General features: G+C 46.3%; 1 protein-coding gene across 1 annotated transcript in view; it reads left to right on the top strand.

The window, feature by feature from the left end:
* Positions 1-12498, top strand: part of NPAS2 (neuronal PAS domain protein 2) — an 82617-nt gene extending 70119 nt beyond the window's left edge. Inside the window, exons 16-21 of the mRNA XM_075265157.1 lie at positions 333-476; positions 1488-1709; positions 7853-8043; positions 8855-8938; positions 11575-11752; positions 12245-12498. Coding sequence (XP_075121258.1) covers positions 333-476; positions 1488-1709; positions 7853-8043; positions 8855-8938; positions 11575-11752; positions 12245-12379 — 954 coding nt within the window. The 3' untranslated portion in view covers positions 12380-12498. The remainder of the gene's footprint in view (positions 1-332; positions 477-1487; positions 1710-7852; positions 8044-8854; positions 8939-11574; positions 11753-12244) is intronic.
* The last annotated feature ends 136 nt before the right edge of the window (positions 12499-12634 follow it).

The raw sequence follows: 12634 nt of genomic DNA, 5'->3' as shown, positions 1-12634 counted from the left end.
ATGTGCAGATTTTTTGTGAAAATTTCCTAATGGAAATCTGCAGAATATTACAGTACCAACAAAGTAGATGAGATTCGGATGAATGTAGTTTACATGCTGCAGAAATTTTCAAGTGTAAATTGACATGATGCAGATGTTGACACAAAATGTCAACTTATGTAGCAGATTTTCACAGCAGATTTTAGTAAAAAAAAGGTAATTTGCTAATCCATTGTGGGCATCTGCCCCATGTGCATACACCTTTTGAGTCTACAATATCTCTAGGTAATGACATGTTATAGACTTGCTCTTATTATAGCTAACTCCACAATAAATTTGCTTTATATCATTAGTTTTCTGCACATGGCATGTTCCAAACCATCAAAAACCAGTTGGAACAGAGAAGACTGAACATCCAGGCCAACATACGGTGGCAGCAGGAAGAGCTACAAAAGATCCAGGAGCAGCTCAGTATGGTCCAGGATCCTAATCTACAAGTATGTCTTACCAATCCACCTTTCTAAAGGCATGACAACATTTTCATTTTAGTTGCAGAAATTAAGACAGTTTTATTATAACCTCTTCCCCAGTATTTGATCTATAGTTTACATCAGTATTTTAAGTCAAAATCAGCAGTCAAACCTACACGGAGAAAAATTATAATACCTCTTCTGTCTTTAGGTTTACAAATACTGATACAAAATCCTGCCGAAAATAATACAGTGTAAGGCTGGGTTCACACTACTGCTGGATGTCTGTTGTGATAGTGTCTGAAAAAAACCCCCCAAAAAACGGACACCTATCATAACAGATATTAATGGACACTAACTAAAAAAGTTAGTGTCAGTTAGGCCCGGATCACAACATCGGTGTTCGCGTTCCCGTTCGGGGAGTCCAGGAGTCTGCTTGGGGATCCCCCAAATGGAAACCTATACTCATTAAAAACTGGTTAGCTGGGAAAGCACATGGGCCCCATAGACTATAATGGGGTCCGTGTGGTTTCCGTTCGGTTTCCGCATGAAATATGTAGAGAGAAAAGTGCTGCTTGAAGGACTTTTTTGTTACTGTTTACTGAGCATGCGCAGAAAAAAATGGACAGTATAACAGGCACCCGTCTGTGATGGTCTGTTACCCATAGACTTTAATGTTAAAAAATCATCATGAAACCATTATTTTTCACAGACACAAAAGTCCTACATGCAGGATTTTTGTCCATGAAAAATAACGGACATGTGACGGATTTGGTGTAAACGGACAATAACGGTCACTAACAGACAAGGGATAAAATCCCATTGAAATCAATGGAATTTTTACTGGTTTTGTGATGGTTCTGCTAGTGTCTGTTGCTAAAATCTTGTAATGGACAATAGCAACAGACAATATTCACGGTCACTAGTGGTAATGTGAACGCCCCTAAAAGTGAAATGCAATAAATGTATTATTATAATATAGTCACCATTTTTTCTAATTAAAACACTAATAACAATCTTTGATTTTTTTTCTTCCAGATGTTTTACCAACCTCAGATTGTTTCTGTAAGCCTAAGCAATGTACAGCAGAGTGATTCCCTACAGCAACAAATGCACCTGAGGTCTGGCATGATACCACAGCATCAACAAATGTTGTCTACATCTTCAGCTGCAGGGCAAATGCCAACCTCCCAAATTGCGAACCAGCACCTGATACCACCGACTTCGGTGATGAGGGACGGCAATGTCATATCTTGCAAGGTAGCACATCACTTCTATTCAATCTTATCAGGCATTTCAAGGAACAACGTTCAGTAACTTTCTGTACCCAGTTAGCTAGAAAGCAGAAGAGCAGGAAAAAAAAATGCAGAGTTTTACAGTCACAGCAAAGTGAAAGAGATTCTAGCAAATCCCATCCCCACTTTGTGTTACAATACGCCCTGTGGACATGTGGCGATATGCAAAACCGTCGTGGTTTTGGAAATCACAGCATGTCAATCATACTGTACCTACGGAAACGCCGGCAGTTTCCCTAGAGGTATAATTGAAGTAGAAGTTTTAGAGAGGAAAACTCTGCGAACTTTCTGTTAAAAGTGCTGAAGGAGGAGCGATGCGTTGCCGACACGGTCTTTTCTACCAGTACTTTTTGCTGTGGGATGTCATGTGGGTCTTAGCCTTAAATACTTTTCCCCCTACGCCCAACAGCAGCACAACTGGGGTATTCCTGCCCCTATGAGCTGTTAGGACAGGTGGAATTTTTAATTACCTAACAGCTTTTGACCTCTATAAGAGGCCGGAAGACCTGCTCCTCCCTTGTGTTTTTTTCTGTCCTGTGGGACAGGACAGGTGGTCAGGGGGGGAGCAGATGTTCTGACCTCCTATAGGGGTCCACTACTCTCCCCCACCGGTACCTGACAGCAGAAGATCTTTTTTCTGGACATCCTCTTTTTTCAGCAGAGGTCCCATTCTCCCGGCGGGGACCCTGCCGGCTCGTGCACGCCCCTGTCCGGCTGGCGCGCCGGGTCGGGGCTTTCCCCTAGGAACGCTAGACCTAGGAACCTTTCTCAGGTTCCTCCGGTCCGCCGTCTAATAGGGTCCGCCGCACATGCCAGTGCGCGGGTCTCGCGGCGGACGGGAAGAGAACAACCCCTAGACACGAGCATTGCACGGTAGTTCGGGAGGGGGGTCCCCCGGTCCTGGGGACCATACCTGGGTCAGATCCCCCTCCCCCTGTCTTCTCCCCTCCCCTTTTTTTTTTTTTCATGAGATTCTGGCTCCGTTGTAGCCCCTACCCCTTGGGCGGGGCTCTGGGCAAAACCCCGCCCCCTGGCCTATTTAAGTCCCCTTAGAGCTTCAGTTAGTGCTTGTCGCTCCGGTTGCAAGCACATCAGTTGGTGAAGCTCCCTGGTCAATTTCTGTGCTGGAGAACTGTCTTCATTGACTAAGGTTTGGTGGACATGGCCGGGGGGGGGGAGGGAGGTTGGAGAGTTGCATCTCTGAGTGCAGTAAGTAGTTAGTGTATCCTTTTTCTTCCTCCTCAGAATGTCTTCTTCTTCCTCCACTGTTCCGCCTAGAAGGAAGACTACTTCCAAAAGGAAGCATCTGGCGTGTGCTTCTTGTAGAGTGCCGCTGCCTGATGACTCCCAATATCGCTTCTGTCAGGGGTGCAGGGCCCCCTCTGTTGAAACAACTCCCATGCGAGAGATGGTGTCCTGGGTGAAGGGGTACGTCCAGGACTCCATGAAAAGAATGGAAGCCGTCTCCCTGGCCAAGAGGCCACGGCTGGATTGCGAATTGTCCCTGCCGCCTCTGGAAAAGCTGCGCCTCAGGGATGTGGAGTCGTCTTCTAGTACGGAGGAGGAGAAGGAGATTTTTCCCCTGGACAAAATGTCCAGAGTATTCAAGACCCTAAGAATCAGAGACCGGGAAGGCGGGGAAGGCTCTAGCCGTAGGTCTCGTACCTTCAGGCCCTCTTCGGAGATGCTCCGCCTGATGGAGGGCGAATGGAGGCACCCGGAGAGATCCTTTGCGCCATCCACACGCTTCAAGGCACTTTTTCCCGTCTCTGAGAGTCAACTAAAGGCGTGGGGTCCCCCGCCAAAGGTGGACGTCGCCGTGGCCAAGTTATCAAGGCGCTCCATCCTTCCATCAGAGGACGGCTCGGGCCTCAGGGACCCCATGGATCGCCGAGTCGAAGGATCTTTGAGGCGTGTATATTCGTCCGCCTCTGCCCAGGCCTCTTTAGGCATGGTCGCGAATGAGGTAGCAACTGGCTTACGCGCAGAACTGTCATCCCTGGCCAAGGACATCGATTCCGGCGTGGATCGTGATGATCTCCTCGCGGCAGTGTCCGACATCACGCTGTTGGTGGATCACCTGACAGAAGCTACCCATTTTCAGACCCGTCTGGCGGCTAGATCCATGGCACTGGCTACTGTGGCTCGCCGACCCCTATGGCTGAAGCCCTGGAAGGCTGACCTTACTTCCAAAAATAGCCTCTGTGGTCTCCCCTTTGAGCCCGGACGGCTGTTCGGAAGGGAGCTCGACCATATCATGGAAGGCTGGGCCGACTCTAAGAGCAAGAACCTGCCACAGCCCCTTGAAGGTCGGAGTACCTCCTTTCGAGGAAGAGGCACTCGAAGAGGCACCAGAGGCCAGCGGCGATCCGGGAAAGGAAGAGGTCGGGGCTCATCTCGTGGCCGTAAGAATGCCCCCTTCTAATTCCCTCTCAGTACACCCCCCCCTTCCTACTACCCCTTCCTGGGTGGTCGTCTTTCCCACTATGTGGAGGCCTGGCGGCAGAATATTCGGGACCCCTGGGTCATCCAGATGATCCAGGAAGGTTATAAAATTAATTTTGTTTCCCAGCCGCCAGAGAAGATGGTAAGAACCCGCCCTCTTCAGGGCCCCAAACAACTTCATCTGGAGAGATTGATTCAGGAGTACGTGGACAAGGCCGCGCTAGAGATGGTTCCTCGCGCAGAACAAGGCACAGGCGTCTACTCTCCAGTCTTCTTGGTCCCCAAGCCATCAGGCGAGTGGCGTATGATCATCGATCTCAGGTATCTGAATCACTTCATCCGCAGGCTGCGGTTTCGCATGGAAACTATAAGGTCAGTACTACCTTTCATGCACCCTGGAGATCACTTCGTCACTCTGGACCTGAAGGACGCCTACCTCCACGTACCCATCTTTCTGGCACACCGAAAGTTCCTAAGGATTGCCGTAGACATACAGGGGAAAGAGGCGCACTTCCAGTTCGCAGCCCTCCCGTTCGGCATATCCTCCGCCCCCCACACCTTCACAAAGGTCATAGCTCCGGTCGCTGCCGCCCTGCGCCTTCAAGGCATATTCATAGTCCCGTACCTGGACGACTGGCTTCTGAAGGCTCATTCAAAGGAGGTTCTTACCACGCAGGTGCAGACCGTCGTAGCTCTACTAGACAAGCTGGGGTGGCTGGTAAACTGGCACAAGTCAGTGATGGTGCCATCAACACGAGTTCAGTTCCTGGGACTTATTCTAGACTCTCTCAACATGACGGTCTCTCTACCCTCTCCTCGCAAAAGGAAAATTGCTCGGGCGGCACATCATTTGTCTTCCACACGGAAGGTCACCATCAGGACGGCGATGAAGGTCCTCGGATTGATGTCCGCTGCCCTAGATGCAGTTCCTTGGGCCCTATGGCATATGCGCCCTCTACAGAACGAGATCTTGAGAGTCTGGAATCACAGTCCTTCAGGTTTACAGAAGCCAATCCAGTTAACCATCAGCACCCGGCAAACCTTGCCCTGGTGGACCCATCTGCGAGATGGGAAGTCCTCGGTCCAGCCCGCCTGGACCCTGTTGACTACAGATGCCTCCCTCACAGGCTGGGGAGCTCATCTGGGGGAGACCCCGGTTCAAGGTACATGGAATCAGCGGGAGAGGACGCACTCATCCAACTGGCGCGAGCTTACCGCAGTTCATCGAGCCCTTCTGTCATTTGCACCACTTCTACGAGGGAAAGCGGTCAAAGTAAGATCAGACAATCTGACGACAGTCCACTACATCAACAAGCAGGGAGGAACCAGGTCCCCCTCACTCCTGCAAGTCACCAACCTGATCTTCTCCTGGGCAGAACGAAACCTCTCCCAGCTGGCCGCGGTACATATCCAGGGCCGCCTGAACATCCTAGCGGATCAACTCAGCAGAGGCCGGCCGACCGCAGGCGAATGGTCCCTGAACCAGGACATCTTCCACTACCTGACCAGGAGGTGGGGTCTCCCCGAGGTGGATCTGATGGCCACCCAACACAATGCCAAAGTAGAAAGGTTTTGCTCCCTGTACCGGGAAGACAACCCTTTGGCTGTGGATGCCCTGTTAATACCATGGAGGTTCGAACTGGCATACGTGTTCCCTCCCATCCCGATGATACCGAAGGTATTGGCGAAACTCAGGCAGGACCAGACTTCGGCAATAGTGATCATGCCGTTCTGGCCAAAAAGGGCATGGTTCACCGACCTTATCCTTATGAGTCGGGGGAACTACTGGAGGCTTCCACCAGTCAGGAACCTGGTGTCACTGAACAGTCGGCCGTGCCTGGGCCTAGACAAATTCAACCTCACTGCCTGGAGGCTAACCGCGCCATACGCGCAGACAGAGGATTGTCCCAGGGAGTGCTAAGTACCTTAGCCCATTCAAGAGCAGAGGCAACCAATCAGAGCTACCAAAGGATCGCCCGGATATTCCGAGATTGGTGTACAGGCAGCCACCGCGATCCAGACAGAGATGCAGTCCTAGAGTTCTTACAGAACGGCTTGGAGAGAGGACTAGCACCTACCATCCTCAAGGTTCAAGTGTCAGCTCTATCTGCTCTCCTGGAGACACGGTTATCACAAGATCCTCTTGTCAAACAGTTCCTTAGGGGGGCTGCCAGGCTCCGCCCCCAGGTACGGCCCCCTGTCCCCAGGTGGGACCTGGCCGCTGTTCTACAAGGGCTATGTGCGCCCCCCTTCGAACCATTATCTGAAGTGGACTGGAAGTACCTGTCATTTAAAGTGACCTTTCTGTTGGCAATAACCTCCGCCAAGAGGGTTGGCGAATTGCAGGCTCTAGCAGCCTCCGAACCTTTCATAACTTTCTTTCCTGACAGAGTACAGCTAAGGTTCGTCCCAGGATTCTTGCCGAAGGTACCCACACTTCAGAACACCAATCAAGTGATCACCCTACCGGGGTTCTTTCCCTCCCCTGCCACTGAGCAGGAGGAGAAGCTACACACCCTGGATCTGGTAAGAGCACTACGTATCTACCTGGATCGTACAGCACCGTTCCGAAGATCAGAGAATCTTCTGGTTAATGTGTTTGGCCACAATAGAGGCGCTAAAGCATCAAAGGTAACCCTGTCTAGATGGATCAGAGAAGCTATCAGCTGTTCCCTATGGGCCCAGAATCTTCCTGTTCCAGATTTCCTACGAGGCCACGCCACCCGAGCAGTGGCGACATCATGGGCAGAGACACGGTTCCTCTCTCTAGAGCAGATATGTGCTGCAGCCTCTTGGAGCTCACAGCTGACTTTTGCCAAATACTACAGATTGGACTGGCGTACGGCCGATGCTACAGCATTTGGGCATACCGTCTTGGCATCAGCCTGCCAGGAGGTCCCGCCCTAGGGGAGATAATACTTGCTAAATCCCCAGTTGTGCTGCTGTTGGGCGTAGGGGGAAAGAAAGATTATGAATGATAATCTGTTTTTCCTTAGCCCAAACAGCAGCACAAGGCTCCCTCCCTAAGAGGTGCTATTGTACAGATTTTGTGTATGTGTGTAGCTCTTGGCATAGATTGCTCTGTATATCATACTTGTTACTAACACAAGGGAGGAGCAGGTCTTCCGGCCTCTTATAGAGGTCAAAAGCTGTTAGGTAATTAAAAATTCCACCTGTCCTAACAGCTCATAGGGGCAGGAATACCCCAGTTGTGCTGCTGTTTGGGCTAAGGGAAAACAGATTATCATTCATAATCTTTCTTTGTGTCAAGAAAGACTAACAGTTTGTAAACTTCCTTAATGAAAAGGCCTTTTTGTGCTGAAAATATTATATTTCTGTTTGGCTAAACATGCCTCACTTTGTCTTTTTTGACAAAAGGTATTTAAATGGTCACTGTCAATGGTCAGACACTAGTACAAGTAATGTTACTGTTTTCATGATGGAGCTTGTCTCCCAAAACAGTCCTGAAATACCATATATGTAACGTGTACAGAGGGCACCAAGGGGAATGAATACATGTTGCCAGGTTACCCCACCAATGCCATTACTAGAAGGGTCTTCTTATAAAGAGGGCCTGGTCTTGTAACTGGCAAACTTCAAACACCATGCATTGTCTATTTGTAATCTGCTATTATGATTTTGCAATATTGGACTATATTTTAGGGGCAGAAACCATTGAGAAGCATGTCAGGAATATCAAGCAGTGGCCAGTCAGCCACTATAATCCCTACCTCTCAACTGAATTCTCCCACAGCATTGTCACAGAGCATAAATACAGCACCCTCTACTGGTGTGCAGCAGGATAACAGCCAGCATCACAGAGCTCCAGATTTCAGTCATGATAGACAACTAAGGTAAGAATATTCATATAGAAAATGAATGTTAAAAAATACAGAATTTATATATTTAGTAAAATACTTTATTTCTTGTTATGGCCCGGTTCACATGTGTGTTCAGATCATTCCGTTCCCCTCTCCACATGAAAAATGTGGAGAAAAAAGTGCATTAAGCAGCACCTTTATCTCTGGATTTTCCATGCAGAAACCGAGCGGACACCACACAGACCTCATTATATTCTATGGGGTCCACAGATTTGCTAAGGTATCCATTTTTTTATGCGGATTAGGTTTCTGTTTAGGGGGTCCCCAAGTGGACTCCTCAAACAGAAAACCATGTGCAGATGTGAATCGGACCTAAGAATGCATTCCCAATGTAATGTACAATATTTTAGCAACCTTGGATAAGATACTGAACCTCACTTAGAACGCAGTGCAGCTCGCAGCTTATTGATTCTGCAGCCATGGTTTTATCAATTACAATTATATCTATAAAATATAGCAAAATTATAGACATACCTGTTGGTTTTATAATCCCTATCACCGACCTCCATTCATGTCTATCCAGGGATAACATCTATAGTACCTGATTGTGGGTGACTAGTATATTCTGGAGATGCATCCCAAGGAACCTATGTTTTCTGTATAATATACAGGACATTATGACAGATCTCCTTTAACTACTATGAAAATAACTGCAGAATCAATGAAGAATAACAAAAAGCCACAAAAGAACTGACTTATTTGATATTTATATTGAACAACATTACCTAGATTTTGGGGGTTGTTCATTTTCCTAATTTTTATCCTTTTTTTTCTTTATATTTAGGCTACTTCTCAGTCAACCTATACAACCAATGACTCCAAGCTCATGTAGCACAAGAAGACCATCAGATAGTGGACATCAATCAAAGTATGTGACAAATTGGTCACTATAAGAAAATATATTCTATTTTTTACTGTTAAGTATCATAATAGTATCTGTTTTTAACCATATTACAAGAACTCTTGTTTCAAAACTTTTTAATTATTTTATTTAATTCGAAAGTATCAAAGATAAATTGTATATTTTTTTCTGTACATACTAGAAGCACATTAGGCCCTGTTCATGCGGGGAGCAGATTGGCGGATTTTGGTCCCAAAAGTGACACAATAGGCTCAAAATGTGCCTGCCACGACTGTCGCGGCTCACGACAGTCGCGGCTTCCCCCTCCGGAGTAGGCTCAAATGAATGGGCCTAGCGCGGAGGGTGCTGCCGCGAGGTGGACACCAGGGCTGAATCAGCCGCGGAATCCGCCTGAAGAAAGGGCAGCCCATTTCTTTTTTGCTCACGGAAAAAAGTAAGCTGGCGGTCTACATAGACCATGTAGACCATAGACCATCTCCATTGTGAGGGGGTGGATTATGACGTGGATTCAGTGCCATAATCCGCCCCCTCTTGCCCCATGTGAACGTGGCCTAAGAGATAAAGCTGTGCTGGCTAAATGCCATGTCTTCAGGGCCTGTTTTTGCTTATTCATTAAAAATAGTGGTGCCCATTATATACTTACAGTAGGTTCTAAAAAGATACTAATGTGGATACATTGTGGTAAATTTATTAGGAATGGTGTGCAGAAGGACCAAGAGACTTAAGAGGCTGCGACCTCTTCATAAGTCTGTCCTAGCACCAGGCGAGGCAGGAATTTGCGCTTGAAGAACATGTTTGGCTCAAGAAAGGTCCTTGCACCAAACGTGAGCCAGAAAACTGGCATAGAGGGAATGATAAATTCCCCCCAATTTGTATTATCAATGTATATACAACATACATTGTAAAATACAATACAATGTAATGTAAAAATATTCTTCTTCAAGGAATTCCACAAAAATTATTTTCCCCCTTCTTCATTGGATATACAATAAATTGACCGCTGAGAACTCGACTGATGCCGAGAACGAGGATGTTTTATTCCTTTGTCTATGAATCAGTGGACGCAGAATGCAAATCCCCACTCTACTCCTTTTAATGGGAGCACAAGAAATAGCTAAAGTACAGTGCCTGGCTATCTCCCATTGGAATCAATGTAGCAAGGGCATGTATACTGGCTCCACCACTACATTCTGAACAACAATAAAGCACCCGTTCTCAGGATTGGTGGGTTTCTTAGTGGTTGGATCCACCAATCAGCAATGTATCCTCATTCCTATGGATAGAGGATAAATCTTTTTCATAGCATAACCCCTTTATGTTGAGGAGTACTGGGTATAAAAACAAACTTTTATTTCAGATATTTGGTGCATTATTTTAATTTACTTTTATTATAGTATTAGGGTAAGTTCACACAGCAGATTTTGCAGAGGGACCTGCCATTGAAAAATCACAGTGGAAATCTTCCTTCCATTCAGGCAGAATCAGCCCAAAGGTAGAGCAGGGATGTTCTTTTGTCTGATGATTTTGTAAGCTAGTGGAAATTAATGAGAGGCAGAATTGCCACAAATATTCTTACCCATAGTGTGTTTATTTAGAAAATGTACAAAGTACAGTAAATAAAGTTACCAGTTTTTAGGCTTCTAAGTTTTTCTAGATTTTCGTGAAGTGGTCTATGGGGTACAAAGAAGACAACCCTGTTCTCTATGTAGTAGCTGAACTGAGTCAAGTGAATGGAGCTAATAGGCAGGAGTTTAGTCTGGCTACAACACAGAGAACAGAGCTGTCTGCTTTCTACTCTATTGTGTGTGACAGCTGCTGTGAAACTGATCAGATATTGATTTACTATCCTTAGGATAAGTCATCAATAATTTTACCCTAGTAAAAATCCCTTTAAGGATTGTATATGGTAAAATCCTTTTAAGGCATGTATACTGTATGTTATCCAAGACATGGATCTTTTCAGACCCCAGAGTATAATAATCAGAGACCCGGGGGAATAAAAACATAAAAAAAACACTGTTACTTACCTGTCCCCTGGCTCCTACGCTGTCTTCTCCGCTGCCTTCTCCTCTGCCGTCCTTGTTCAATGACGTCGGACGTCACATGACCCGGGACTCAGGCCAGGTTCATGTGACGTCAGAGACGTCAGGAAGGAGGCCTGGCAGGATCGTGGAGAGGTAAGTAACATGTTTTTTTTTGTCTCTTACCTCTCCCGGTCCGCCAATCATTATACTCGAGGGTCTGAAAAGACCCCCGAGTATAATGATAGCAGCGGTAGCGGCTGTCACCGGGCCCCTAATGTCCCGGGCCCTGTGGCAGCTGCCTCCGCTGCTATGGCGGTAGTTATGCCACTGCATAGGGGCTGTGCTTGGTACCCTAGCTCAGTCTCATTTACTTGAATGGTACTGAGCTACAAACAGGCCACATGACGAATGCTGCTGCTGCTTTGAGCAGCTTATCTGTGAGGGTCCTGGATAATGATCTCTCACCAATCAGATACTTATGACCTGTCCTAAGGAAAGGTCCTCAATATTTAACTCCTGAAAACCCCCCTTAACTTGAGAAATGAGGGAGAATATTCATCTGAGACAGAATTTATTTGTAGAAACAAAACAGTTGACGTTTTTTCCACTTTTTTGCAGCAGATATTCACAAAGCCCACATATATTTAGAAGTTTGGAGGTGCAGACATCTGTCAACAATGGCCCTATTGTGCTAATGGGCCAAGCCATCTTACACCCCGGCTTTACCACACCACATTCTACCCAACAGCAGAATGTCCACCCTATGCAAGTTCAGCAGCAACAGCAATTTGTCCAGGTATGTTCCAGTGTAGTTTAGGCAGAATCGCCCATTTTATTGCATAGCTTATTTGTTATAGCTTGACTAATGCTGGTTACATTATCTTGGGATGAGCTAGAATAATTTTAGGTTTCTTTATACATGCTGTAAATAAGGGTTTGGTTGTTATATCAATGATCTAGTTCAGGTTTTAGGGATGAATAAGAGAAAAGCTGAATGCTTAGGTGATATGAGACAGAAAACAGTCCAACCTCTTAGAGTGTTTGAGGACTGGGAAATAACGTAAGCAGATGATAATATATGAGTTGTCAAGGAAACAGGTTATTCTTAGGTTGGAATCAAAGCGTAACATTTAAGCTTTCTGATTCACATAATATGTACCAATCTTTGCATGTATAGAAAAGCTGTACAATCTTTCACCAGTGACCTATTCCTCTTATTTCATTACCCCATGTGTATCAAAGAAAGTAAATGTACACAATTCAGTTTTACATTTATTTTATTCACTAGGTGGCAGCAACAAGCACTTTACGCAAAGATCAGCCCGATCCTTTGATTCTGCCTACTTACTCCCAGCATCAAGGGGCTTTAGGATTACAGCAGCACATTACACCGAGAAGAACTAACAGCCTGGCAGAGACATAGCATGTAGGATTACAGGTAGCAAGCCTGCTCATCATCTGCAGAATGAGAAAATCCTGCAGAATCTGTGCCATGTTACATTTCATAATGAGTCTACGCAACGGGTAGCACAACGCAATTCACAGTGATTAGTGCTAATAGGACCTGCAGGTTGATGCTTCTTCTTCTGATCTCTTTTAAGACAAATATCTCCTTTGTGTCAATGTTTGAGCATTAAAGCTCAATGTTCAGTACATTTATCACTTGTAGAAGTGCTCT

Source organism: Leptodactylus fuscus, chromosome 2, assembly GCF_031893055.1.
Source record: "Leptodactylus fuscus isolate aLepFus1 chromosome 2, aLepFus1.hap2, whole genome shotgun sequence".
NCBI lineage: Eukaryota > Metazoa > Chordata > Amphibia > Anura > Leptodactylidae > Leptodactylus > Leptodactylus fuscus.
This window is presented reverse-complemented; position numbering and strand designations above follow the sequence as displayed.